The sequence below is a fragment of the Asterias rubens genome, chromosome 13, assembly GCF_902459465.1.
Source record: "Asterias rubens chromosome 13, eAstRub1.3, whole genome shotgun sequence".
NCBI lineage: Eukaryota > Metazoa > Echinodermata > Asteroidea > Forcipulatida > Asteriidae > Asterias > Asterias rubens.
In genome coordinates this window covers 11,986,597-12,014,081 of record NC_047074.1, presented here as the reverse complement: position 1 = coordinate 12,014,081, position 27,485 = coordinate 11,986,597, and the positions used below count along the sequence as shown (strand labels likewise).

Sequence of the window (27,485 nt, the reverse complement as noted above, 5' to 3'; positions counted from 1 at the left end):
GCGGTTTTCTATTCAGCTTTTTGGGCTTTCCAGTGTCAATTTCAGTGTTAAAATATTTTGTAGTAGATGCTCTGTCGAAAAGACAACAGGTGTATTGAGACAATTCTTGCAGTAATTGATGAAAAGTACCACTTTAACAATTTCTTAAATTGAATTTGTCTTGTTTTTGTTTAAAGGGAATGAGAGGAGACAAAGGTTCTACTGGCGAGCGAGGCTACACTGGTAACCCGGTAAGTTGATATTTTGTTTGTAACATGCACAAATAAAGAGTTAAAGTTTTGGTTATGTTAAAATAAAAAAGGCTAGAAAAGCAGTGTGGGCATTGTGCTCAGTGTGTAGTGTAGGGTTTCTTCGTCTTTTGGAGTAATTTTCAGGAGCACCAAGGCAATGACCAGGGGGCAAGGAGGCGAACACCTTTGTTGCCTCTATGAAGTATCAGGCCTGACTATACCACTGAATAATGATTTACTTGTTATGTCGTTAGTTATTGACATTTCGCAGCTGACATTTTTAGTGGTTGTATATGAATAGTGAAATCAGATTATGTGATAATTCTGCGTTGACGTTGGAATTTGATGTTCTCCATAACAGCCTTATGTTTAGCCTTTGAGAAAGACTCTGATAGGGTCGAAATATGTCAAGCCATTAACTATTTATAGTGTTCTCTAGTTACTTGACTTATTGGTATTTTTTTGTTAGGGTCTTTATGGCGACAAAGGAATGACAGGACCAAAGGGTGAATATGGACCCACAGGAAAACCGGTAAGTTCTTTCAAATGAAGTCCAAGTTAAAACTTTAAGTTTAATAAGTGAGTAACACTCAGGAATCATATTCTGAATGGCTTTGGTTTGGTAAACCAATTATTGTTTCTTTTTGACTCACTTGGATGTGATAAACAGCTGATTTAAGGCGGGAATGATATTCTCTCTTCTTAAATCTAATTTCTGATTTTGTAGCCCTTTGAAAACAATAAGAAAAACTGGCAAAATAGCATGAAAAGTCTCAATAAAAAGTTTCTACTTTTCTTCAAATTTCTACATATAATGCATGGGCCCAATTTCATAAAGCATGTTAAGCACAAAAGCTTGCTTAGCACAGAAAACTCTTGCTTAGCCAAAATAGGTCGCCAGCCAAAATACTGTACATTTACCCCACTAATTTATTGCTTAGCAAAAGAATTTGCTAAACAGCTTGGTGAAAATGGGCCCTTATAAAATTATCATTTTTAATTTTTTTATTTTAATTTTATTTTATGCAAGCCACCAGACACACAAGGCCTGAAGGTCACTTCAAGGTGTGGGCTACAAATATTTTTTTCCAGAGGCTGTTGCCACCTACTCCTAGGGCTGAAACAGGGTTACCCCTTCTGCAGTCCATACGGATGCAGGCTTGGGTATCATCAGTCTGAAGCCTGGCCGGTTGAGCAGAAAGCACTACCTCCCCAGTTTTATGTAGCAAAATATGGTGTTGTATTTTGGGGGGTTTAAGGCATTGCATGGCTATATGTATCACTAATAACAATTTCTTGATTTTTCACTTGTAGGGGAAGCGTGGTAAAGATGGCTCTCCAGGAACACCTGGGTTTAAGGGTGACCGTGGCCCTGCTGGAGTACCAGGTGCATCAGGATTTAATGGCCCTGAGGTAAGAACGTCATGAGACGTACAAATTACCTTGAAAAGTCCTCCTAGGTTACGAACAGTATATAAGTTCTCGGGTCCAATTAACAAGCTTGCATAATCATTCCCCCTTTTTTGCAATACAGACCAATCTTCTTCAAATTATCATGTCCACACACACCAGATATTGTGTTTCAGCCAGAACTGGACACAGTTCCTAGCAATATCGTTGTACTCTGCAAGGTCCTCAGTTTTGCATTCTTGCTCCAGGAGGGGGCATCTCAGGAGGTGCTCCATGGTTTGTGACTCTGTCTTACAAATGCAGGTCACGTCTTCAGAGTCTTGGTATCCCAACTCCTTGAGAGGCACTTTGCACCGGCCAATTGATTTTACAGACCAATCTAAATATTCCACAATACTTGCTCTAACGAAACTCCTGAATGTTTTTAATTTTATAGTCTAAGTTTATTTTTTTTCAATTTGCGGTAGGGTATTGCTAAAGCCACTTGGCTCTTGTGTTTGTTGTGATTATTTTGTTTAATATAGTTCAATGCAATTTGTGTCTTTAACTTTTAGTAAATTGAAGCAACTCTGACCTGTTTCATAATGGACAATGAATTTTTTTCTGAATTTCTTTAGGGGCCCAAAGGAGACAAAGGAGAACGTGGACGTGAAGGGTTGCAGGGTCCTCCGGTAAGTATTAAAGGCAGTTGACACTAGTGGTAATTACTCAAAATAATTGGTAGCATAAAAACTCACTTGGTAACATTTAATGGAGAGCTGTTGATAGTATAGAACATTGTGAGAAATGGCTCCCTCTGAAGTAACGTAGTTTCGAGAAAGTATAACATAGTTTTCTACAAATTTTCAAAACTTCAACACCCATATATATCGCCCTCTTTGAGTTGTTTTGAGCGATTGTTGGGCTTTCGTTTGATGTGATGGTGACCAGGGGGCACTTTTGAAAAATTTTTGAGAAAAACACGATTGAACATTTTCAATTTTTTTTCTTCAGTACGCTGAAAGAGTTAAAAGGAAACACACAAAATGTACAAAACTTTCAAGTATGAAATAAAATGAAACTGTTGACAAAAGGAAGAAGAAAGTGTCCATCTTCTAAGCTTTCTTTCATCGTTTTTCAGGGAACGCCTTCCGATTCTACTGGTTTCGGTGAACCTGGTCCCCGTGGACCCCAGGGGCGTGATGGACCACCAGGACCCCCTGGACCAACCGGAGACAAAGGATCCAGAGGTAAGAGACTCCATCAATCAATCAACCTTTAAAAACTAAAAACCCCCAGGTTGTATCGCAATTTGGGTGTGATCCTTGGCTACACGGCAGTTCATGGTTGTATGGCTTTTGACTGGCACCCCCGAACAAAGATATTGACAAAATAGGGACACCGCCAACAAAGGGCTAGATAGCTCAGTTGGTGGAGCGCCGGCACGTTAATCCAGAGGTCGTTGGTTCGAATCCCACTCTAGTAAATTCTTTGTTCAACCCCAAAAATCATTAAAAAAAAATAATTCTACGTTTTTTTTGTTCAGTGCAGGCATGCAACTTTTCCTCGGATCATCTGTTTTCCTCTTCTTCTATTCTCTGTTTTACCATTCAAAATTGAAAAGTACTAAACAAAATCATTGAAGTTTTGTAATTTCCTCTTTTTGGTCAAGTTACAGTTGCCTGTCTGTGATAATAGGCTGTGGAATTTCTATCGCGTATTCAAACATTGCTTTAACTAGTGAAGGAAACAAACTCACACACTAAACCCTGGTTCATACTTTCTGCAAATGCGAATTGGAAGCGTACTTTGACGTCACATGGCTGTTTTTGCAGTGAATGTTTCACAAGATTTGAGCACAAGTCAACTAATGTGACGTATTTGTTGCGAATTTGTGATGTCAAAATTTGTATAGCACTCACATTCGCAGTAAGTATGAACCAGGCTTCAGACGGACAAATTTTGTTTTGTTCTTTTCCAATCGGTAATGTATTCAAAGGGTGCATGAAATTCCTGTTTCTATTTACAGTTGTTTTCTATTCATCAACATGTTTATAGGCTCCTTGTTTTACATCTTAGTATGTGTAAATCGCCTCAAGCATCTTCTTAGGCAGATTTTGCCGTTATATAAATAGTATTCATTATCAGTATTATTAATGCAAAGTTTTATCTCCCCCTTCCCCAACCCCCTTCAGGATTGACGGGTGTTGAAGGCAGACCAGGCAACACTGGCCCACCAGGACAGCCAGGAACACAGGGCTTACCAGGAATCGGTGATAAGGGTGAACAGGGTGGTCCAGGTAAGTTCTGGAAAATAAATAATATTTGTTTGTCAAGAAGAAAGGTATATGTATTGTTTTTTTGTGTTTGTAACTTCTCTTTTAAGCTGTTTTTTTTGTAGAGGTGCTGGTCACCTATTCCGTCTTTTCACTCACTGGTGATTTGTTGTTACTTTTTAAATATTTTCAAATGTGTGTAATTGTTTGTGCCACATGTGGTTCATTATTATTATTTCTTCTGTGCCTCCCGCGCCTTTAAGCAAACCTTTGATTTAGGCGGTATATAAATTGTTATGATTGATTGATTGATTGTATGTTTTTTACCCCTAATAGGACTACCTGGACCCCCAGGACAGTTTGGTTCACGTGGTCTCCCAGGGCGTGAAGGTCCCAAAGGAGATCCAGGAATGACTGGTTTATCGGTGCAAGGCCCCCCAGGAATGGATGGTCTCCCTGGTAGAGGAGGAAACCCAGGACCCCCTGGACCTCCTGGTGATACGGGATCCCAAGGTTTGTTATCTTTTTTATAGTTCAGAAATTTATTCCAATATAGACCATATGTTTACAATAAGTGTGACATTCTTTGAGTATTCTGGCAGGCAAGAAACTACAATGGTCCTATGGGAAAGTTGACATTTTGTGTCATAATTTCCACATAAAACCTAGAGTTATGAAAGTAAAAGCTGGTCAAGTTTTGAGATGTGCCTCCTTTCATCAATACAATACAAAACAATACAATACAATACAATACAATAATCTTTATTAGATCCAAAAAAGGGTAATTCAAATCAAAAGTTGATAAGAATTAGACAGTGCAATCTCCATAAAATATAAGATTTGATGTTTTCTTCCATTGAGCTGTGTACAAATCGTGCCTGCAGGAAGTCAAGGCTCTGTGGCTCTTTTGTAAACATGTGATGTCACAGGTCACATCGTCTATTGGCAACAACAAACAAATTTATGAAATGTAATTTAAGCATTACATATAGACAACAACATTGAAACATCATTATTACATGGTTAAGATACTCTGTAATGTTTTTACCAATACGGAGGGAAAATGTGAAGCATAGTGCTTTTAAAATGTTCCCTGAGACAGACAACACTTGGACTGGACAAGGACATACTGACAGATGAGACAAGCCAGATAAATGAAGTAGATGTTAGTTTATGTAAAATTTGTATTTTAGTTATTTCAGTTTTAACTTAACCTGTGAAAGACTCTGCCAGAGCAGAAACATGCAGGCATTAATTTGTTTTTTTTGCAAACAGTTATTGCCCACAATTTTGTTATAACTCAACTTTTTTTTCCTGCAAACATTTTAGGTCTTCCTGGAATCCCCGGTAACGTAGACGGTATGCGTGGTCCCCAAGGCCCACCTGGCCTCCCTGGTCCAGAGGGTGAACCCGGTGGTACAGGTGATCCAGGACCTCGTGGTTTCCAAGGAAGAATTGGTGAGTTCTGTTTCCTTCAACAAAAAATGTTCCACTTCAATGGAAGGCTTTTGAGATGCTTTTGAGACATATAACGGTCCTGTGTTGTGGCTCTGAGTGAGCGCGCAGTATAAAGCGCATAGATCTGAGCTTGCGCACTTCTAGCGAGAATTCTGGAAAAGGACGGCCAAAAAGTCTCCAATTGATTCTGTCTCTGACATTCAGATGCAGAGAATGAAGCTCTTTCTTGTCGAGCTCTCTTTTCGACTCCACTCGTCTGTTTTTTTTTCTTTTTAAGACGATTTAAAAATTTTATATTTTTTTTATAGATCTGTTATGACGTTTCAGCTTTTATATTTATATAGGGAGAAGTATTGTGGTTTGTAATGTATTTTTTTACTGTGTCATATTAACATTTTAATTTGAAGAATTTTTTGTAAAAATGGATTTCCCACTGTGGGGACTAAAGTGAATTTGAGTAAAATTCAAACTAAATGCTATTTTCTGTGACAGGTGAGGCTGGAGAGCCATGTGGTCAGTGCCCCGGAGGTCCCGCTGGAGCTAAGGGTGACCCTGGACCAGATGGTCCCTCAGGAACGCCTGGTTTGGCTGGATTTGATGGACCTCAAGGACCACCAGGACCACCAGGACCTAGAGGCGAGGTTGGAAATGACGGAGCCCCAGGAAGAAATGTAAATAAACTTTTTATTCTTGCTTTTTTTTTAATCAATTAATTCAAATATTCAAGATTCACAACTTTTTTAGTTTTTACCCAAAAATAATATTTGTTGTTTTTGTATAACTTGACCTGCCCCCAAAAGATTATGAAAGAAATAAACAAAAAAATCACTGAAAAAATTGTCTTGTTTTTTTAAATAAAAATCTTATAAGTAAGATCAATCTCATACGAAAATGAAGATAAAACCATATGGAACACCCCAGATTGGAGTAGGGCTTTCAAAACCAAAGATAAATGCACAAGCAGGCTTCGCAATCTGATGTTTTCATAAGTTGGGTTAACAAGCTTTCACGCTCAGGTTTTTTTTCCCAAACAGCCTAGCACATCCCTGTATAATAAGGGCTTGAACTTTTTCTTCTTTAGGGTGATCCTGGACCAGGTGGACCTTTTGGAGATAAGGGTGACAAGGGTGACCGTGGACCTGCACTCCCTGGGTTCCCTGGACCCCCTGGCGGTAAAGGAGAGAGAGGATACCGAGGTGATCAGGGCGACAAGGGAGCTGAAGGCTTCCCAGGACCTCCGTGTGAACAACCAGCTAAAGTAACTGTAAGTATTAGTTCGTCAAATCATGTGTTAAACAAAATACTTCCATCATGGTGCAAATTCATAGAGCTGCTTAAGCACAAAATATTGCGTGGTTTTGCTTTTATTTTGCGAACTAACACTGTCATGCAATTTCGAGGCATGTTTGTGTGGATCATCGTATTCTACTTTTACAACATCTTTCTACCCATATGCTATTTATAACAAATCGTTACAAACACTTTTTAAAGAACAACCAGACCGATCCATGTGCAGCGTGTTCCTTTTGGAGCTATCATTAACCATTCTTAACAAATGTTGATTTATGTTGTCGTAGGGTGACAAAGGTGAGCCAGGACAACAGGGTGCACCTGGACCCCCAGGGTCTGAGGGGCAATCAGGCGTACCCGGAGAGCGTGGTGCATCCATTGTGGGCAACCCTGGACCACCCGGTCCACCCGGTCAGGAAGGAGAAACTGGACCAAGAGGACCCTTTGGTCAAAAGGGTAGGTTGACCTCAACAAATGTTTATTTCATGTAGTTGGAAGGAGAGGAACAAATAATTTAGAGGATTGAGAGCTCGACCACAAGACGTGTCACTATAATTAAAGTAACTCGGCTAAATTACTGATTTTTGGACTGCCAAATATGTTTGAAATCTGAATAACATAGACAAAATATCATGACTGTGGATGAGTTTTCACTAAAGCATCTGTGTACTTCTGTGAACACTGATCGGACTTTAATATTTTTTTAAATAGATCTTAAGTTGGTCCTTAATTGTGATTATACTTTGTTTGTAGGTGAGCGTGGAGAGAATATCTTTGTATCTGAGCCAGGGCAGGTCGGTCCACGAGGACCCCCAGGACCACAGGGTCCATATGGTGATGTCGGAGAACGAGGACCCCCAGGTACGTGACCTTCGAATTTTTTGTTATCGCCTCTTTATTTATGAAGTACACATCACAACTAATTCATATTCCAATTCATATTCACTATTTTGTTTTACCAATGTGCAATTTTTTATTTTCCCTTTTACAAACAATGATCTCAGATTTTTTTCTCTTGACTTTTATTTTTATGTGTTTTCCTAGTTTGTACCTAATTACCTTTTTATTTGCCCGAGAAATGACATAAATGATTGCCAGATTGACTGGACTCGGTGGAATAACGGGTGGATTTGATGGTCGTAAGAATGGCCTTGGCAATCCATCAGGCTCCAGCTGGTTCTCTTTCCCCCCCCCCTCTATTTTTTGCTTTTGTTGTGTCTTGAGTTTTTTTCACCAATGTCAATTGTTGTCCTTTTATCTGCCCAAGAAATGAAATAAATGATTCCTGCATTGTCTCTCCTCACAGGACCCCCTGGTCCCGGTGGAATAAAGGGAAGCCGTGGATTTGACGGTCCTAAGGGAGACCTTGGAGAACAGGGACCTTCTGGTGTAGGCATGCCAGGAGAGAGTGGTGAGAAGGGATTCCGTGGACTGCCAGGTGATCAGGGACCTCAGGGTATTCCAGGCCAGAGAGGTTCTAATGGCTTCCCTGGTGTGGAAGGACCTCAAGGAGACAAGGTAAGGGACTGGATGCAAATTTATTTCTTCAAAGAGACCATAAGCGGTCACAAGCGGTTTGTACAAAATGCCCATAGCGGCCGTGAACAGGGTCCCTCTGGTGTAGCAAGAAGAGAATGCTCGCCCGGAAGGGATTCAGGGGGTCGGGGACCTCGGGGAATTCCGGGGAAAAGGTGGTTATGAGATGCCTGGAGTTACTGCTTGTTTTATTCCTGAAAAAGAAGAGATCTTTTTAATCATGGTTGCACACAATTAAATTTGAAATTGTAAATTTTCAAATCCTACGTGCGTTTGATGACAACACAATCTCGTCCTCTCCATCCAGGGTGATTCTGGTCTACCAGGAGTGCCCGGAAGCCAAGGACCTCGTGGGTTGAAGGGTTCAGTTGGTCCCCTTGGCCAGCCAGGTGCAAGAGGCTCACCCGGTGGTCCTGGAGCAAATGGTGATATCGGACCTCCAGGATCTCTTGGAGAAAAAGGTAAAATACAACGAAACAAAATCACTCTCAATCCTCAAGAAAGAAGTGCTTACACAGACATGATATTATTTATTTCCGATTTGTTTGCCCTTGGGAAAACTGTGTAATATGATTAAAGGAACACGTTGCCTTGGATCGGATGAGTTGGTCTATGAAAAGCGTTAGTAACCGTTTTTTATAAAATGTATATGGTTGGAAAGATGTTTTTAAAGTAGAATACAATGATCCACACAAGTTTACCTCCAAGGCAACGTGTTCCTTTAAACACCCTAAAAATGTACCTACACCATGTGTACATGTAGGCCAGCCCTTGTACTCTATGAAATTTTCCTACCCCCCCCCCCCCCCCCCCCCAGGACAAAAATTTATTATGCATGGCTCAAACCAAAGCTTGAAGATCTTGAAGTTTGTGGGTATCGCAAAAATCTATTACAAAAACCTTTTACTTCCCACAATTATCCCACATTTGCATTTTTGCACAGCAGCACACTATATATTTTGTATTCGACTTCACACCATTTGGGTCATTGTCAATGAAATAAATTTTCGGTTTTCGAATCGAATCTATGATCTTTTACTTTTTAAATTTGTAAGGTTCCTATTGTATAGCTATTTTGCTGTACTTGTTTTCATTATAAATCTGTATTATAATTCAGCATACAGTCTGCGACAAGCAGATTTAAACAAAAACCAATAATAATTAACTCTATCCACTTCTGTGCTCTAGGCTTTTAAATTGTTTGATATTTTCTAGGCTTTTAAATTGTTTTTGATATTTTCTAGGCTTTTCAATTGTTTTTGGTATTTTCTAGGTGATAGAGGAGCGTTTGGTGTTTCTGGCCGACCCGGTGAGCCTGGTACCCCAGGAGATTCAATCCCAGGAGAAGACGGACCACCCGGTGAACCGGGACAACCAGGAGAGAATGGTCAGTTTTTCTTTGTTTTTGGTTTTGTTTTTTGTTTTGTTTTTGGTTTTACTACGCCTTGAACACCCAGCAGGGTGGATATGTGCCCATTACAAGTCTTATTATTATTATTATTATTATTATTATTATTATTATTATTATTATTATTATTATTATTATAAGGTCCATCATTGCTTTCAACTACAACAGCTTCTTCCATTTTTTTTTATGGCCACAGATCATTTACTTACGTCGCCGCACCATTTCTTTGGAATAGTCTTTCTGTGCATATTCGCCAGTTTAGTTCGTTACAATTTTCAAAGTCTATTTGATTGAAGCTGCTTATTTGTAATCTGCTTTATTTGTAAATAATTCGAATATCACAAATTCTAATATATTTTTGCTAAAATGCGATGAACAATAACGTTCATAAAAAATACAAGAAAATACACTATAAAAACATACACATATGTGCTATTTAACACATTAAAATGAATAAAGGTAACACCAACTTCACTGAATTATTTTCTGCAGGACCTCCCGGTGAGACCGGACCTCAGGGTACCCCTGGCCCACCTGGATTCTCCGCCATTAAGGGGCAGAAGGGTGAAGCTGGGCGAGACGGACGCCCAGGAGATATTGGGCTACCTGGACCAGCTGGACCCCCAGGAGAGGACGGCGAGGCAGGCGAAGATGGCAGACCAGGTATGGAAACTTAAAATTGTGTCGATATTAGGCTAAAAAAAAATTAAATTAAGTTTCAGAAGGATTTGAAACTTTTCATTGTGGAAATATGATATAAAAAAGGTTTGTGGTAACATCATGTAATGATAATCTCTAAATGAGTTGGGGTGGTTCTGAAAAGAACCTTTGGTTTCAACTCAACGTTTCGATCAGTATGCTCTGATCGTCTTCTGGAGAAATTACATTTAGTGCCCTTTTTTTTTAAAACGACCGCCCAACACTTTTTGTTTAACAATACCTGGGCTTTTTTGTTAATTTTCTTTTGTTTCATCTGAGATTGTAAAAAAAAAATTCCCTTTCTTGGTAAAAAAAGAAAAAAAGAAAAAGGAAGCGAGCGTGGACACTAAATATTTTTGTTTTAAATTTTATTTTTGACCTTAAGTTGGGTTTGAAACTTTGCATGGTGCAAGTCTAACTTGTTGAGGTTTGCGTTCACAACATGTGAAATTTGAGTAGTATTGGTTCAAAAAGCCAGCTGGTACTTTTTAGAACCAACATTACTCAAAAGCTCTGCAAACCTCACCAGTTATGTCTAATCGCTTGTTTTTGCTTGTATTTGACATATAACTGTACTTTTTAAATAACATTTATTTCTTCAGTATAGTTTAAATAACTGAACCAATGTGTGGTGAAGAGGTTTTCAACTAGTGGTTTAATCCTAACGAGGCCTGGTTCTTGATGATTTTACAGAGACGAAGTCTAGGTAAATTATATAGAACCAGGCCTCGGCGGGTTTAAACCACTAGTTGAAAACCGATTCAACACACTTTGATTCCCATTCAAAATACCTTTTCGGTCAAAAACATCATCACTCTTTGGTCAAAAAGTAAAATAAATGCAAAAATTATAATTGTTAAATGATTTCTTTCAACACAACACCCCTCCAGCTTTGAAATGGTAAAGCCCTCCGCAGCCCTCGGGTAAACAACTCCTTATAGGGGAATGCTGTGCGCGTCGCGCGTATCGCATGATGTGGCACAACAGATTACAGTTTAGCCGTTGCTCTCGACCAATAGGAATGAAGAAACTGTCTTAAAAGAACAAGTGCAAGGTCGCGTGTCACGCCCATAAGTTAACACTTTTTTACTGGTCATAAACAAAGGTTTATACACACCCACGTGACGCGCTCTCCACCAATAGGAATAGCGATACTGTCTGAGGTATTTATGAATGATGCATTGTGCATCTTCAACTTCTTACTTTTATTGTTTTGTGTTAAGTGGAGTGGTGCCTTGTAAGGTGGATTCTGCGCTTTAAAAGATCTTTATTATTATTGTTATTTTTTGGATGACCTCTCGGGAAAAGGGTTTTGTACCAAACTGGGCTAAGTGTAGTTGTATGTCTGTTAAAAGAATTCATATGTTATTAGTTGATTATGGTTTAACATTGAGGCTTTCCCCAACTCCTCTGTCATTATGTTTAAATACTGCAATTTGTGTATTGTTGTAACCCTTCTCAAGGGTTGTATGGGCATGTTTTTTTTAGAAGTACAACAAGAAATCAATCAATAGTAGTCTCCGGTATTTGTTCAATCTTCCATGCAAATGATGATTTAACCATTTATTGTTTTTTATTGATGTTACCCCGACACAGGAGAGAAAGGAGATCGAGGTTTAGGTGGTAACCCAGGACAACCGGGAACACCGGGTGAATCCGGCGAGAATGGATTGGCCGGACTAAAGGGTACGTTTGTCATCTTTATGGTTGGAGAATACCAAAATGCAGGCAGTATTTTTTAAGCGGTCACAGTTAAAAAAACATGCATGCATCATTAACAGTGATGAGATAGTTTTTTGACATTCTTGGTTATCAGATTTTTCAAATATTTTTCAAAATTAAATAAGTAAGACTCCTGGATCTGCATTTCTAGCACCGATAATACTGTTTCCAGAATCTCCTTAAACTCTTTAACTACGGAGGTGATCAAAAGATTGAATTTTCCATCATTTTAATGTACCTCCTACGATCTGGATCCCAGTTTCAGGCTTATTGTCGGCAGTGACTCTCATCCCGTGACATTTGATATTCCTCGTTTCAGATCAATGCACAGTGGACAATGCTTTGATTTATTCTGGGGGAAACCTGGGCTGGGTGGCACAACAATATTTTGCTCAGAGTGCTGGATAAAATAAGCAGGCCCGCCCAGCACCGCCCAGCACCGCCCAAGGTGGCTACAACACTGCTGATAGTAATAACATGCACATAATAAGGAGTTATTGTATTTTTTACTCCAAACAGGGGAAGACGCTGCCAATAGTATTAATACCATGCACATAATATTGATTTATTGTATTTTCCCCCAAAACAAACAAACAAACAGATATATAGATAGATAGATAACAAGTTTATTGGCAATAGCCATCACAGTATAAAAACTGAATTGCAACTTTGATACAATATTTAAAAAAAGTTATAAGGACATCATTAAGAGAACAACGATATTAGCGAAAACACTGCCAATAGTAATGCCATGCACATAATAATGAGTTATTGTATTTTTTACTCCAAACAGGTGAAGACGGCAGCATTGGTCTCCCTGGATTAATCGGATCTCCTGGTGGCCCAGGCAGGCCAGGTGAACGAGGCTCTCCTGGAGCCGAAGGTTCCAAGGGAGATAAGGGTTTCCCTGGCCCATCAGGACAACCAGGCTTGCCCGGACAGAATGGTCAGCCTGGCCCGCCTGGACCACCCGGAGCAGATGGTACCCCAGGCCCAGTAGGATCTAAAGGAAGTCGAGGATTCTCTGGTTTGGAAGGAGCGAAGGGGAGCATTGGGTTGAAGGGAGACGATGGATCACCAGGCTTGCCGGGTTTGAGCGGGAACCCTGGCCTGAAGGGACAGAGTGGTGATATGGGAGCCCCAGGTGAGTGTTAAATTATTGTTGAACAAAGGGGGTGATGATGAGGTCTTTAAAGGCTGTTTATGACTGGGCTGTGTCTTTGCAGTGTGAATATGGACTGAGGCAAACAGGAATAGGTCTGTCATCTCTGGAACTAGACCCTACCCGGTCTAAAACAGCTTTTTAAAGGATTGGGGTACTTTTTATAAAACACAAAACACAATCTCCACAAATTTACATTAAACTTACAATGCTTTAAGATAATGATAGTAGAAAGGACACCTTAAAATATAACTTGCTGAGGTGCTGTAGTTTTTTTTTATTCTTAGAAATGAGTAAAACAATGTCACAAAAATACGTTTTACATGCTAAATAATTTTCGTTTTACTAGTTTCTCAAAAACTACAGCAGCTCATTAAGTAATATTTTAAGGGAAGCTTTCTACTATCATTATCTTCAAACTGTGTGAGTTTGATGTAACTCTGTGGACAAATTGTTTTGTGTCTTACAAAAATCATCCAGACCTTAAAGACTGTGGGCAGGGTCTCTTGACCTAGACCCTGCCTTGCCATAAACAGCTACTTAATCGAAATGTTGTTAATGGAAATGCTTTTTTTTTTTACTACTTGTGTATATTGTGCATGTTAATCATTTAAATGTAAATTTTTTCGACAAATTTTATCGACTGAAAGTTTTGTCCCAATGTCAAGGTTTTTCAAAAACTAGCAACAATTCTGCCATGTGGGCTTAACAAACTTATTGATCATTGTTGACCAATCAAACTTGAAAGGATTGCAGGCCAAATAGATGAATTGTGTCAGCTGTTCACTACTCTTGGATAATTTGATTGAAAAAATCTAATATATGTCGATCGTAATACTTCAGGCAGCATGACAATCCAATTAATATATTTGTTAACTCATTCATTAATGATTTGTTACTTTAAAAACAAAGTCTACTTCACTTTATACCGGTAGAGTCAAATTACTAATTTGTATATCCCATATGCCGCCAAGCAATAAAGCTAAGACTTTAACAACCTCAACTGTCCTACCCACAATGCCCCGCGACATGCAAGCCACGGTGCTGTCCTCTTTTCTCTGAGCCTAAGGACGGGTGAGATCGCTGGTTTCTGTTGCCCACAATTTCTTGATATTTGTTACCTTACCTGGTTACTTGGACTAAGGGTCGATTACAGGAAAATATTTACAGAGAATACAAAATTTAAGAAGATGATAAAATTAGCAATTACAAAATGAAGACATAAAAATTGGTTTAGGAGGAAAAAAGAAAGAAAAGTTTTTCGGAGGGGAAAACATAACAATTGTTTGCACAATAGTTAGAAACTATAGTAGCCTCGATAAAAACACAAGTTGTAGGTGCAGCCCAATGAAACCTCGAGGCCATCTTAAAGGCAGTGGACACTATTGGTAATTACTCAAAATAATTATCATCATAAAACCTTTCTTGGTGACAAGTAATGGGGGAAGGTTGATGGTATAAAACATTGTGAGAAACAGCTCCCTCTGAAGTGACGTAGTTTTTGAGAAAGAAGTAATTTTCCACGAATTTGATTTCGAGACCTCAAGTTTAGAATTTGAGGTCTCGAAATCAAGCATCAGAAAGCACACAACTTCGTGTGACAAGGGTGTTTTTTCTTTCATTATTATCTCGCAAATTCGTCGACCGATTGAGCTCAAATTTTCACAGGTTTGTTATTTTATGCATATGTTGAGATACACCAAGTAAGAAGACTGGTCTTTGACAATTACCAATATTGTCCACTGTCTTTAATAAAAGTGTGATTTCTTTGAATAATAGGTTCCCGTGGTGGTAAGGGTGAGGTAGGTCCAGAAGGCACTACCGGTGCGATCGGTCCTCAAGGCTCTCCTGGTCTGCCTGGAGAAATCGGAAACCCTGGACTGCCTGGTTTCAATGGAAATCCAGGAGAGAAGGTTAGTAACTTCTTCGTAAAGTTTGAAAGGTTATAATAATAATAAAGATTTGGGAGGCTAATCATCCTCACTAAGAGTTCAATTGCAAAGGATGCAGCTTCACCGGTTTGAGAAGCAGGCATGCAAGGGCGCCTTTGGCATCCACACACATCAACCCATTATGACCACAGAGCACGAAAATGTTTGATTTTGTTTGATTTAGAGCATTCTGCTCTACCAGCCAGGCTCCCAGTGGATGATACCCATGCCTCCATCCTTACAGGCTGTAAAAGGGGAACCCTGTTTCAGCCCTAGGAGTAGGTGGCAACGTGCCCCTGTGGTGGCAACTGATTTGGGTCGATAGGCCTAACCAGTTAAGTGTAGTCCTCACCTTGAACTGGCTATCTGTGGCTTAAAGGCAGTGGTAATTACTCAAAATAATAATTAGTATAAAACCTTTCTTGGTGAGAAGTAATGGGGAGAGGTTGGTGGTATAAAAACCGACCGATCCAAGGCAATGTGTTCCATAAAAGTTCACAGATTTACAACTAACTTACAGGGTTTACAGAAGGTAATGGTGAAATATTATTCCATCAAATGCTTGACTTTTTGAGAAATTATTAAAACAATTATCAATTCTCGATATCAAGAATTACGGATTTATTTTAAACACATGTCATGACACGGCGAAACGTGCAGAAACAAGGGTGGGTTTTCCTGTTATTTTCTCCCGACTTTGATGACCGATTGAGCCTAAATTGCCTTTGGACAATTCTGTTTACCGAAAGTGTCCAATGGCTTTAATGGTGTATATATATATATTTTTGCTTTAATGGTGTTATGCGATCTCTCATAAAAAAATATATATGTTGGCAGTTCTATGAAAGAAAATTAAAGTGAAAAACTAACAATGATCACCAGGACAGGGAAGGAAGGCTTATCTCAAATCCTGGAAACCTGCCTGTTTAATTTAATGTGATGTTAGGCAATCTTTCTTAAAAAAATGTTTATGTTGGCAATTTTACGAAAGGAAAATTAAAGTGAAAAACTGACAATGATCACCAGGATCAGGGAAGGAAGGCTTTAATTTCAAATCCTGGAAACCTACCTGTTTATCTTACCTTCATCGAACATTAATTTATCTATGAATCAGTGAACTACCCTTCCAAACGCCAAACTTGTTGGTTCAGTCTTGCACCAAATGAATCTCATGCTGTAAACATCGTCTCTTGCTGATTTTAGGGAGTTCCAGGACAAATTGGACCCTCGGGACCTAGAGGTGAAAAGGGTCATGTGATGACGGTACCATGTAACCTGGAAATGAAGGGAGCCCAAGGCGAGGTCGGTGAGAAGGGAGATTTTGGTAAGTAGGCGCTTAAGAGATATCAAGGTTCGAGACAGAGACAATGGGTGGTGTGATTACTTAACAGTGGTGGGCCAGACAATAAGCCATTTCGTATTAGATTTGAATATTGTCTGGGACAATGAAGTGCTTGATCACAAGTTACTACGTAAATTTGAATTCATTAGCATGAAATTTTGGCCTTGATAAAAACAGGGTTACAACCCAATTTCCACGTGATTTTCAGGATAAGCATACTACAGCTGAATACCAGTAACAAGCAACATGCAGCAAGTGGAAATTTGGTTGGTAATCCTGCTTTTATCAAGGAAGATATTTAATGCTAAGCAAGTTTTAGTGCTTAGCAGCTCTATGAAAATGGGCCCTGGTATTTTACTGGGGAAGAAATTAAAGATCTAATGCCTAAATTGTGTGCAAAAAAACATTAATTATATTCTCTTATTGATAAATCCGTTTAGGTGAACCTGGACAGAATGGTTTGAATGGACTCAAGGGTGATCGTGGAACCAGAGGTTTCGCCGGTCTCCCAGGTCCTCCTGGTGACAATGGCGAACAGGGCGAGCCAGGTCTTAAGGGTGATCGTGGTCTGCCTGGAGATTCTGGACTACAAGGACCACTCGGACCTAAAGGAGATTTAGGTAAGGTTTATCAGGCCTGTGAAATCTCCGCTTTATTGTTTCACTGTTCGTGATGGGACTCATGGCTTACCAGTGGTTGTCACTGAATCCAGTTGAAATAAGAAGTACATGAATAATAAATACATAAGTATTGATCCATAATCTACCACTGTCAATTCTTTTCTCTAATTTGTACCTTCCTAATATTATTACTCAGATATTTAAAGGAACGTTACAGAATTGGTAAGAAACAAAAATCGTGAAGATCACAGATTTACATAAAACTTACACGGTCTAATGATGATGATTGTTGAAAACATCCCTTGAAATATTTCTGTCTGAAATGCCATATTTGATGAGAAATAAATAATCTAACTTCGCGTTTGGAGTTTATCGCTCAGTGGGAGTTTTGTTCATTTGTATTTCCGCATCAATGCAATGAAAAAGTTTTTCACTATTTTCTCGTGACCCAGATGGCCGATCGATCTCAAATTTCTACAGGTTTGTCAGTTTATGTATATGGTGGATTACACAAAGTGCTTACACTGCCAGCAACTGTTTTTATAGCAAAAACCAATTCTGTAATGTTCCTTTTAATCACAACCCAATCTCAATATTTTGAATGATATTATGAAGACCTTGCTTGTCTAGTTTTAAATCAGAATTGAAACATATTTAGATTAGACAATTTATTTATTAGATAATATCAAGCAAAAAAGTTTACACGAAAAATGTACTACAAAAAACCCGACAAAAGCTGAAATATTTTTTCAACTTGTTTTTTTACACCTAATGTTTGTTTTTTGTTTTCAGGAAGGAACGGTGTCCCAGGATCACCAGGTGTTATAGGTCTTCCAGGAAATCCAGGTCAGTTTCTAACTTTTATCACATTTAAGAGATTTTTTCATATTTATAAGTCTCCTGATGTCGACTTTAGAGCAAACTAATCAAAACGTTGAGACCAATCCAAGAACTGACTCCGCGGTAGTGCAGTTAATTACGATCCTATAAGCTAAAGTAGTAGTTAAAAAGCAGAATAGTTCTTTTCAGAACTAAGAAGTCCTGAACATCCTATAAATCTACTCCGGGGTAGTAGAATAAAGAAAGACAGTTTTCTAAGAACAAACTCTACCTGGCAAGTAGATACACATGTGGTGTTACCACAAACCAAATATGTATTGATACCTCACCATGCAATGCCTCAACTTCTATATAATCATAAGTTCCTTCTTCAAGTGCATCTTTAAGGAAGGGTATAACTTTGGTAATTACTCAAAAAACTTAATGACCATCAAACTTACTTTGTGAAAAGCACTGCAGCTGTTGATATTGTATACAATTTTCAGGAATAATTCCCTACAAAGGAATTTGGTTTTAGAAAGAGAGGGATTCAAAAACAGTTCAATCTGAGAAACGCTTCTGCATGAATTATCTCGGATTGTGTATTCCAATAATGGATTGTTCTGCCTGGGTGGACATGACCGCTCCTTTCTTTGACAATATTTCATAAATGCAACCCCTTTTGAAATAAGAAAGTGTTATTTTTTATGTCTACATTTATAAAGAACTAAAAAATCACATAGTTCAAAAACCAAGATTTGTGAAATCGGTGGCTTAATTGTTCAGCATGAGACATTCAATAAATGATATTATTATTATTTATGTTTTAGGCTCTAAGGGTGATCTAGGACCCATGGGTATCCCAGGCACTCCGGGTGAAGATGGTGCTGATGGTGAGAACGGAGAAAGAGGTTTCTCAGGTGTGCGTGGTGAGAAAGGTACACCAGGCCGACCTGGTCAAGCTCTCGTTGGACCCAAGGGAAGCTCTGGCCTACCTGGTATTCAAGGACGTCCTGGTGAGTCTTTTTTCTTCAGCTGCGCCACAAAATTTGTACAACAAAATTCAATTATCTTCTCAAAACTTATCTTTTGTCACAGGTTTTCCAGGACCAATTTTGCTGGTTCGGTTTTCTTTTGTTTGTGTTTGTTTTTACTGCGCCTTAAACACCCAGCAGGGTATATGTGTGCGCAACGCAAGTTCTTCTTCTTATTATTATTATTCATTAAGGATGGTTTCAAAGATTCTGATATTTCTGTTAATAATTCTGAAGGGTTATTAATTTCATAACATGCTCATCAAACCTTTTTAGTTTCGTTCCAAGAGAAATTCTTGAGGGGCCAGGTGGCAGGGCATTTGCTACAGCTGCATGCTTCAGGGCATTACGCGATGTGCCGTTGTTGATGTTGCAAGAAGCAACGACGAACGGTGTGCATTCCTTACGGACTTTGAAGGGAGTGGGGGGGGGGGTGTAGGTGGCAATGTGCCCGTGGTGAGAGTTAAGTGTAGCCCTCACCTTTAAGTGGCTGTTTGTGGCCTTTTTATTTAAGGTGATTGCTCCCTAAACAAACCTTAAATTTAGTGTTGTTAGTTTAGTGTCTGTAGTACGTGTACGTTGGAAACTTTTACTTGGTCAGAGTGTAATGAACAATGTTTGCCACCATCAGGTGCTGCTGGCAATGATGGTTTACCGGGACTGGAAGGCCGACAAGGTGAACCAGGAATGAAGGGAGAGAGAGGTCTAGTAGGACCCGAAGGCCCAACGCCTGTAGTTCTACCAGGACAACCTGGTTCTCCAGTAAGTTACAGGGGTCAACTCATACGATATATTTGTAATGATCACCTGTTTCATGTTCAAGCATTACAGGTGTTGATGCAAGAACAAATGAGGTTCACACAACTGATATGATCTTTCTTAAGTTTCCAGAACAAAGGAATGTCCAAAGAGCTGAACTTTTTATGTCGTCCCCACATTTTTTTTTTGTTACAGTTGTATTATAAAGAATATAATGTTTCTTGAGTTTCCAGAACTTTTTTTAAAAAACATCTTTCTAATCATATGTATTTTATATTTATAACAAATGGTTTTATACACTTTTCATAGACCAACTTGATCGATCCAAGGAAAGGTGTCCCATTAAGATCAGTGGCTCTTCGGGAAAACAGTGACAATTTGTAAACCTGTGCTAGGATTAATTATTTTACTATTAATTCACAATTCAGGGTCTACCCGGAATCGATGGCCAACTTGGTGAGAAGGGTGATTCAGGTCCATCGGGACCTCGTGGTCTGCCAGGCAGACCTGGCTCAAGAGGATCTCCTGGAGATAATGGTGAAGACGGCGGGGCGGGACCGATCGGACCCAAAGGAATTCAAGGACAGAAGGGAGAACCAGGTAAAAACTAGCAAGAATAAAGTGAAGAAGTATAATTTAAGTGGAGATAGAACAGAATAGAACAGCAGTTTATTTGCAACCTGAATATAAAAGTTGTTGGATAGAATGAACTTGAATACCAAATAAAAATTGCTGACAAATTTCTTAAAAACTACAATGCAAAAGATGTAGCTGTACCTTTTCAAAAACATTGAGAAAAAAGGTGCTTAATGAAACAATGGAAAATCTACTGGTATAAAAGTTTTAAAAAGCACAATGGGGGTGGAATATACAACCAGCGATCGTTATTAAGAGCAAAATGGTACAATGAGATTTCTAAATATAGCATCAAGAAAAATCAGTCAAAAAAACAGTCTAGTGACAAGTAGAGTTGAGATTAGTAATATGAAAGTTCTTGGAGTAAATTGTCTTGTATTTTGTTCTCATCTCATCTTCCTATACTGTGCAGAAACCTCCTCTGGAGTAATACTCGCACATTGGTTGAGGTGCAAACTAGCACGTGCAGACATAAACTCAAGGCATAAAAAGATATATACATACTGTGCAAGTTAAAGCATTGTACTGTGCTGATTTGGCAAAGTTCTGTACCGATATGGCATATAAAATAATAATAATAATAATAGTAATAAGAATAATAATAATAATAATATTCCTTTTTATGTACGTTTACAGCTGCAGCCATAGATATGGGTCTCATGAAGGGAGCTAAGGGAGATATAGGACCCCAGGGACCCAGAGGAACCGACGGAGAGCCTGGGCAAGACGGATCCCGTGGATTGAACGGACCGAGAGGACCTAAGGGAGATAAGGGTGATGAGGGATCTAATGGAAGCCCAGGATTCACCGGAAGGCCGGGAGGTGAAGGACCCAAAGGAAACAAAGGTAGGTACTACCAGGGAGGTCTTTGGGTTGAAGTTATATACCTTGACGTCACCAAACAGCAGGCTTGCGTGTAGGCAGCGCACAGGATTGGCCAATGAACAACCTCCCTTTGACTTCTTAGTCACGGCGCCCTTCTCAAAAGTCATGGACCTCATCGCAAATACCGTGGACGTGTGCATTAGGCATGGAAATAAAGTGCATGCTAGTCTAGCTAGCAATCAAGTTTGATCGCTCGCTAGACCAGCATGCACCTCATTCAACAGGAAGCGCTGATGGGTATTTGTGAAAAGGTCTATGTGCACAGTCAAGGTCTAATGTTTTTCGACAAACTGAAAGTTTCCAGTATGATTCGCTCTCAATACACCTTTTATAGATTGCATGACTTGTCTGCTTCATATCTCAAGAATCATCATTCTCAGACTCACTTGTTTGAATCTTTATTTGTGTAATGAATTGCTTCATATATTTTATTGTTTTATGATTTGTGTTGCACACAGAGACTCCTGCATTATACACTTTATAAATGCCTTATATTATTATTGTGTTGTGCTACAGTGTAATTCTTATAATTGTATTATTGTATGCATTGCAATTGTTTTCCAGTTGACACTCATATTTGCTTTATTGATGATTTAATGATGATTGGTTATGAATCTTTCATATTGTCTCTTTCCTGCTCCTGGTTGACTATTTTACTGGGAGCAGTATTTTTGTCATACCTGTTGCAATTTGTATGTTCTGGCCTGGTTTGGTCTGGTCAACGTCTGATATACTGTTCAATGTGTTGTATATATCGATCGTTATTGCATTTATGATTTATTTGTTTGATTTTAATGCTATGGATTTGTGCAACACTTTCAGAGTTTGTCTTTACATTTTTCAATTTTTAAGATCTTTTAACTGTCAGTTTTAACTTGTTAGCAGAATAACCAGTTCACTCTTTCTTAAGCTTTATCACTAGTTCATTTTGTAGGGAGTCTTTTCAACCCTAAACAAGCCCACTGAACCAGTTTTAGAGAATTTTGACTGTTAGTTATGTTTTTTAATAGCATTTTGGCAGCAGACCATTGTGGGGGTACACTGACGTTGAGATGTTTTATAATTAATAATAACATTGTGTATTTTAGGTCATGAATGATTGTTTTAGATGTAATTGAATACTTTGAATAGGTAGTTTGATGATGAGTCATATTGGTAAAATCCTTAAAGGCAGTGGACACTATTGGCCAAAATCACTTCAAAGTATAAACATTTTGACCATCTTGGGCTTGCAGGTTTCGCTGGTACTCCTGGTCCGCGTGGATTCCCCGGAGAGCCTGGACAGGATGGTTTGCCAGGCCCACCGGTCCTTACCGGCTACTTCATCACAAGACATAGTCAGACCTCACAGGTTCCTCCCTGTCCGTTTGGAACGACCCGTATGTGGGAAGGCTACAGTTTGCTTTACGTTCAGGGCAACGAGAAAGCTCATGGACAAGACTTGGGTAAGCAAAATGCCTTACTGCAAGTGACTAATTCAGTAGGGGCCAGCGGCCAGTTTCAAAGCTGTTAGGCAAATCAACTGCTCCGCACATTTCTCTGCTAAGCAAAATTTGAGTGGGGTATCAGTCAAAGCAATGACTTTTTTTTTGATAATGAAATGCACAAACCAAGAAGTTGTGTTTCAGTATAAATAAGATGACAATACTTATTCTAGTCATTGTCAAATCGGTGGTTAGCTTTGTAGGATTCTAACCCATAACTTTGTGATTGCAAGTCTTGCAGTCTATAACCACTGGACCACAGTTAACTAAGATTCTGAATGACTTTTTATTGTTTGAAACAAATTGACAGGGAGTGCCGGCAGTTGCTTGAGACGCTTCAGCACCATGCCATTCATGTTCTGCAACATCAACAACATCTGCCACGTGGCCTCACGTAATGACTACTCCTACTGGCTGTCCACGCCAGAACAGATGCCCATGGACATGGCTCCGTTCGGTGGTGATGTCCTGCAGCCCTTCATTAGTCGCTGTTCAGTGTGCGAAGCGCCCTCGCATGTCATCGCTGTGCACAGTCAGTCGCTGAATGTACCCTCTTGCCCGCAGGGATGGCGTGGAATGTGGATAGGCTACAGTTTTATGATGGTAAGTGGTTTGGTTTTACAATGTTACCAAACAAATTAGCTGATTTTATCCCCAGGGCAAATTTCCATAAATTCTGCCTTTTGAAAAATGCTTTTTTTTTTTTTTTTTTTTTTTTTAACATAAATGTTAACGATTAAAAACAACCACAGAAATTTCAAGTATTGGACTCGCCTTATAAAATAACACACTAATCCTCAAATACAATACAATAAATATACAGATTTTATACATGATCAGTACCATAAAAATATACCTCAAAACTACAATTACTTCTTTAATGATGAATACTTGACTGCATATAGCGCCTCCGCACCTTGTAAACCATTACACGCTGCTTTCAAGGAACAGGTCTCATACTTCAAATCTTAGCTCCACATACCTTGCATGAAAAATACTGTGCGCTTTGATACGCCCTTTTATGGGTGTGAAAAAGCGCTATATAAGAAGCGAGGATTATTAATACTTTTGGTTTCTTCTTTACAGCACACCGGAGCTGGAGCGGAAGGTTCCGGCCAGGCTCTCTCCTCGCCCGGCTCCTGCCTAGAGGACTTCCGTTCCTCCCCCTTCATTGAATGCCACGGTGACGGCCGCTGCAACTACTACGCCACCACCTACAGCTTCTGGCTGACCACAGTCGACTCTGACGACGAGTTCAGCTCCCCAACGTCCGAAACCCTCAAAGCTGGTGCCCTGCTAACCCGCATCAGTAGGTGCCAAGTCTGCATGCGCGACAGTAGATAAACTTAAGTTACCAACCAGGTATACGACAATCTTATTTTAAGTCAGTTATTATACAAAAAAAGAAGAAAGTGCCGATTATACCGCAATCAGCGAAGACCAGCATAAACTGCCGAATTATTTTTGTAAAAAACAAAACAAATCGAGACCGGTGATACAAGTGCCTTAGATAATGTAGTCCGCTAAATTCCTCGTAAAAATTAATGCAAAGTCTTCCTGATGTCATCATGATCATTAAACATATTCATGGATCATCTTAAGCGATTGCCGGCCGGTATTTTAACAAAAATGACACAAAGTTCATATTTTGAAAATTAATATTTTTAAATTTTCCAACATACCACAACTCATTATTATAAATAATTGTTGCTCCTTTAACTTGTACATAATGGTTATTATGCTAAAAACGTAGCGAAAACCATTCGTTGTGATTTTTTTAATGCATTTATTCGTCATAACAAAATAGTGCATGCATTGCTTTAGAGGATACAAACACAACATGTCTTAAATAATCACAGTTTGTTATGTTTATATGTACGATCACAAACAGCAATTTTCACTCTTTTTAAAACAAGTAATTTGAATAACTGTTGTAGATGAATTATTACCATTGTTATTTTTTTAGTGTGTAATAAAAAAAAAAGATGAGCTAGTTATCTTGTGTTATATTTAAAGGAAAATAATAAACTATGTAAAATTGCTTTTTTTTTACGTTTTTTTATTATAGCTGATTTCGAATTTTTCTGTAAATGCCTTTCATCGATAACCTGGTGCTCGTAGGGTGTTAACCTATTGTAACTTTTTTTTCTTCCTTATTTTATTTTACAAAAATAATAATATAGTAGTTTTAGATCTTGTGAGATTTAATGTGATTAATATATAAGGTGGTCTTTTTTATAAAGTAGTATTAACTTCAGAATGCTGCAACATGTTTTTGGTGGACTCGATTTTGGTTCAATAAAAACAAGAACTTAACAATGTTCTCGGAATCTTTCTGACTTGAACTTTGATACAACAATTTGTATAAGCCAATACCTCAACTTTGATGGGTGATTAATAATCAACAAGAACGCGGAAACTGCAACAACATTCGAGTTTAATATAACAAACTTTTGATGTAAGACATTACGCAGGTATCTGCTGCTTAATTTATTATGTAAACCATCGCAGCTCCCTGGGGAGTATTACAGCATTTGTTGCCATGGCATTAGGCTCAATCGCCTTGAACACCCAGCAGGGTGGATATGTGCGCATTACAAGTCTTATTATTATTCTTATTATTAATCAACCACAATAACCATTTCTTGCCCCACAGGTACTCATTTACCCATGGGTGAAGAGAATCAATTAAAGTTAATAAGTGTCTTGCTGAAAGACACATGTCATGGCCAGGATTTGAACCCACACTCTGTAGACCATAGCCACCCAAAGTCAGTCTAGTGTGCTAGACCGCCAAGTCATAAAACGCCTGTATAAACATACAGATGATGGCTATTTTCACAGAAAATTTAACCTCCGTTTCTTTCATAAGAAAATAAACGGTTTGTAATTTTTCTCGTGTACGATCAACGGAATATTGAATGCATGTGTACATCTATTATTTTGACATTTCAACTCCCAGGTAAAATTTTGTCGATGCATTTCGTTTTAAAAATCCAGTAAACTTTTAGAAAACTCCATTTTAGGTCATCTACTTTTGGACCAAACATCACAAGCCTTGGAACCAATGGAGAAATAGTCGTACAAAACAAAACAAAAAACTCATGAAAGTTGCCTTCTAGTAGGGTATCTCGAAACCCAAACTATTACCTTTCGGTCATATTTTTCTACATGTTTGTGGACGCAAACGATACATGGAATATTTTGGGGAATGATTCGCAGTAATGGTCTGATAAGATTAAGGAGTTCACACCCAAATTGTTGGTATCACTCTCTAGGTTAATTTAGGTTATTAAATTCGTTTTGTATTTTCTTGACAAACGGTAATAAACACACATTACTCCTGAACCGTGTTGTGTACATGTATTTTGTAGAAAAATTGTCCTTAAAAACTGTTATTTAAAAACTAAACTCCATCGGCGTTTGCGTTTTCACGATGCTATGTTTTCGCTCAGTTTCGGTACCCTAGGGAAAACAAAAAAACGATCCATATGGGAATTCAAAAGACCGGTGTGGCGGTTTCAACTTTCCGCCGTGTTCAGTTTTCCGAATGACCAAATACGGTAACATTACGTCATGCGATGCCTGCGCACAGCAAGCATAAGTAGTACATTTTTAGTGCTGTATTGAGTCATCCGTGTTACTCTCCGGTAGCTGTCATGGCGGCGTCCACGAGTACAACGAGCGGCGAACGCGTGGATCGTATGAGATAATTTGGTGTGGCACAAGCAGTGTGACCTGCTTACAGCTGTACGCATGAATACGTGTAAAGATGGGGCAAGAGAATGTGACTAAACAGAAAAGAATCGTAATAAACAATTTGGGGTCAGTGAGAGAACTACAGTACTCGCCAGGGTACTCGCGGCTGTATTTTTGTCTGGCTACGTCACCCGGAAAACTGAACACGCCGGAAAGCTTAAACCGTTCCAACAGCGTGGTGAAATGTCCGGCTACGTCACCCGGAAAACTGAACACGGCGGAAGACTGAAACCGCCACACCGGGGTGCTCCACAGGAAAGTTGTGAGTACAAAGTCTTTGGGAAGCTGTTTAGTGCGGGGACGAATGACAGAACTACGGAATACCCCACCATGGTGCACTTTTGAGAATGGGTGTACAAGTATGCATGATGTTTTGGTAAAAGCATCACTATACAACATCTAAACAATTCGAACTTGTACCGCATTTGTGCTGCACTTGTACTGCATTGACTTGTACTGCATTATGTCAAGTTCACATTCAAATGTGGAGCACTGTATCATTGTAATCGCTTTTGTAAATGTTCTTCAATGAAGAAGTTTGTTTTATACATCGATACTTTGGTTTAAGGTTCGGTAATTACTGTGAGAACTCATCCTTTTGGATAGGCTATATGCTGGGTTTTTAATAATCGCAATACCAAGAATGATCAAAACGTGTCTCAACATTCAACGACTGTAGAAAAATATTCCCCATCATGTGCAAATCCATGCTCGTATTCTGGTTCAGTTTCTGTCATTTAATCATTGTAAATTTTGAGTTACAGTTTTGGAATAAATTTGCATACATGACTGAAAATCCTTACATAAAATGAGTTTTTTGTGTTAGTATTTTTTGAAGCTTTGCATGGTGTGGAGAAAAAAAGAAGAAACTATAAATAAACAGTAAACGTGCGGGTACAACCATGTGTAAATCTCTTAGGGTGAGTGTTGGCTCTGAAAAGAGCCGGTTTGGTCTCGACGTTTCGAGCAGTATACTCTGCTCGTCTTCAGGAGAATGTGTTTTTTTGTGTTGGCTTGTAACCTTGCATGACCATTATTTGGTTGTT

General features: G+C 39.0%; 1 protein-coding gene across 1 annotated transcript in view; it reads left to right on the top strand.

Moving 5' to 3' along the window:
- The window catches only part of LOC117298301 (collagen alpha-5(IV) chain-like), a 51,879-nt gene extending 25,851 nt beyond the window's left edge, over nucleotides 1-26,028 (top strand). The window contains exons 11-39 of the mRNA XM_033781454.1: nucleotides 177-230; nucleotides 700-762; nucleotides 1,545-1,643; nucleotides 2,258-2,311; nucleotides 2,761-2,869; nucleotides 3,815-3,919; nucleotides 4,232-4,408; nucleotides 5,225-5,353; nucleotides 5,846-6,024; nucleotides 6,435-6,617; nucleotides 6,931-7,099; nucleotides 7,397-7,504; nucleotides 7,950-8,161; nucleotides 8,487-8,640; nucleotides 9,453-9,566; nucleotides 10,080-10,250; nucleotides 11,883-11,972; nucleotides 12,802-13,152; nucleotides 14,950-15,083; nucleotides 16,305-16,425; nucleotides 16,884-17,063; nucleotides 17,856-17,909; nucleotides 18,713-18,898; nucleotides 19,548-19,678; nucleotides 20,104-20,275; nucleotides 20,948-21,157; nucleotides 22,432-22,641; nucleotides 22,991-23,283; nucleotides 23,767-26,028. Of these exons, the coding sequence (XP_033637345.1) occupies nucleotides 177-230; nucleotides 700-762; nucleotides 1,545-1,643; nucleotides 2,258-2,311; nucleotides 2,761-2,869; nucleotides 3,815-3,919; nucleotides 4,232-4,408; nucleotides 5,225-5,353; nucleotides 5,846-6,024; nucleotides 6,435-6,617; nucleotides 6,931-7,099; nucleotides 7,397-7,504; nucleotides 7,950-8,161; nucleotides 8,487-8,640; nucleotides 9,453-9,566; nucleotides 10,080-10,250; nucleotides 11,883-11,972; nucleotides 12,802-13,152; nucleotides 14,950-15,083; nucleotides 16,305-16,425; nucleotides 16,884-17,063; nucleotides 17,856-17,909; nucleotides 18,713-18,898; nucleotides 19,548-19,678; nucleotides 20,104-20,275; nucleotides 20,948-21,157; nucleotides 22,432-22,641; nucleotides 22,991-23,283; nucleotides 23,767-24,024 (4,470 nt within the window). The 3' untranslated portion in view covers nucleotides 24,025-26,028. The remainder of the gene's footprint in view (nucleotides 1-176; nucleotides 231-699; nucleotides 763-1,544; nucleotides 1,644-2,257; nucleotides 2,312-2,760; nucleotides 2,870-3,814; nucleotides 3,920-4,231; nucleotides 4,409-5,224; nucleotides 5,354-5,845; nucleotides 6,025-6,434; nucleotides 6,618-6,930; nucleotides 7,100-7,396; nucleotides 7,505-7,949; nucleotides 8,162-8,486; nucleotides 8,641-9,452; nucleotides 9,567-10,079; nucleotides 10,251-11,882; nucleotides 11,973-12,801; nucleotides 13,153-14,949; nucleotides 15,084-16,304; nucleotides 16,426-16,883; nucleotides 17,064-17,855; nucleotides 17,910-18,712; nucleotides 18,899-19,547; nucleotides 19,679-20,103; nucleotides 20,276-20,947; nucleotides 21,158-22,431; nucleotides 22,642-22,990; nucleotides 23,284-23,766) is intronic.
- Nucleotides 26,029-27,485: the final 1,457 nt, after the last annotated feature.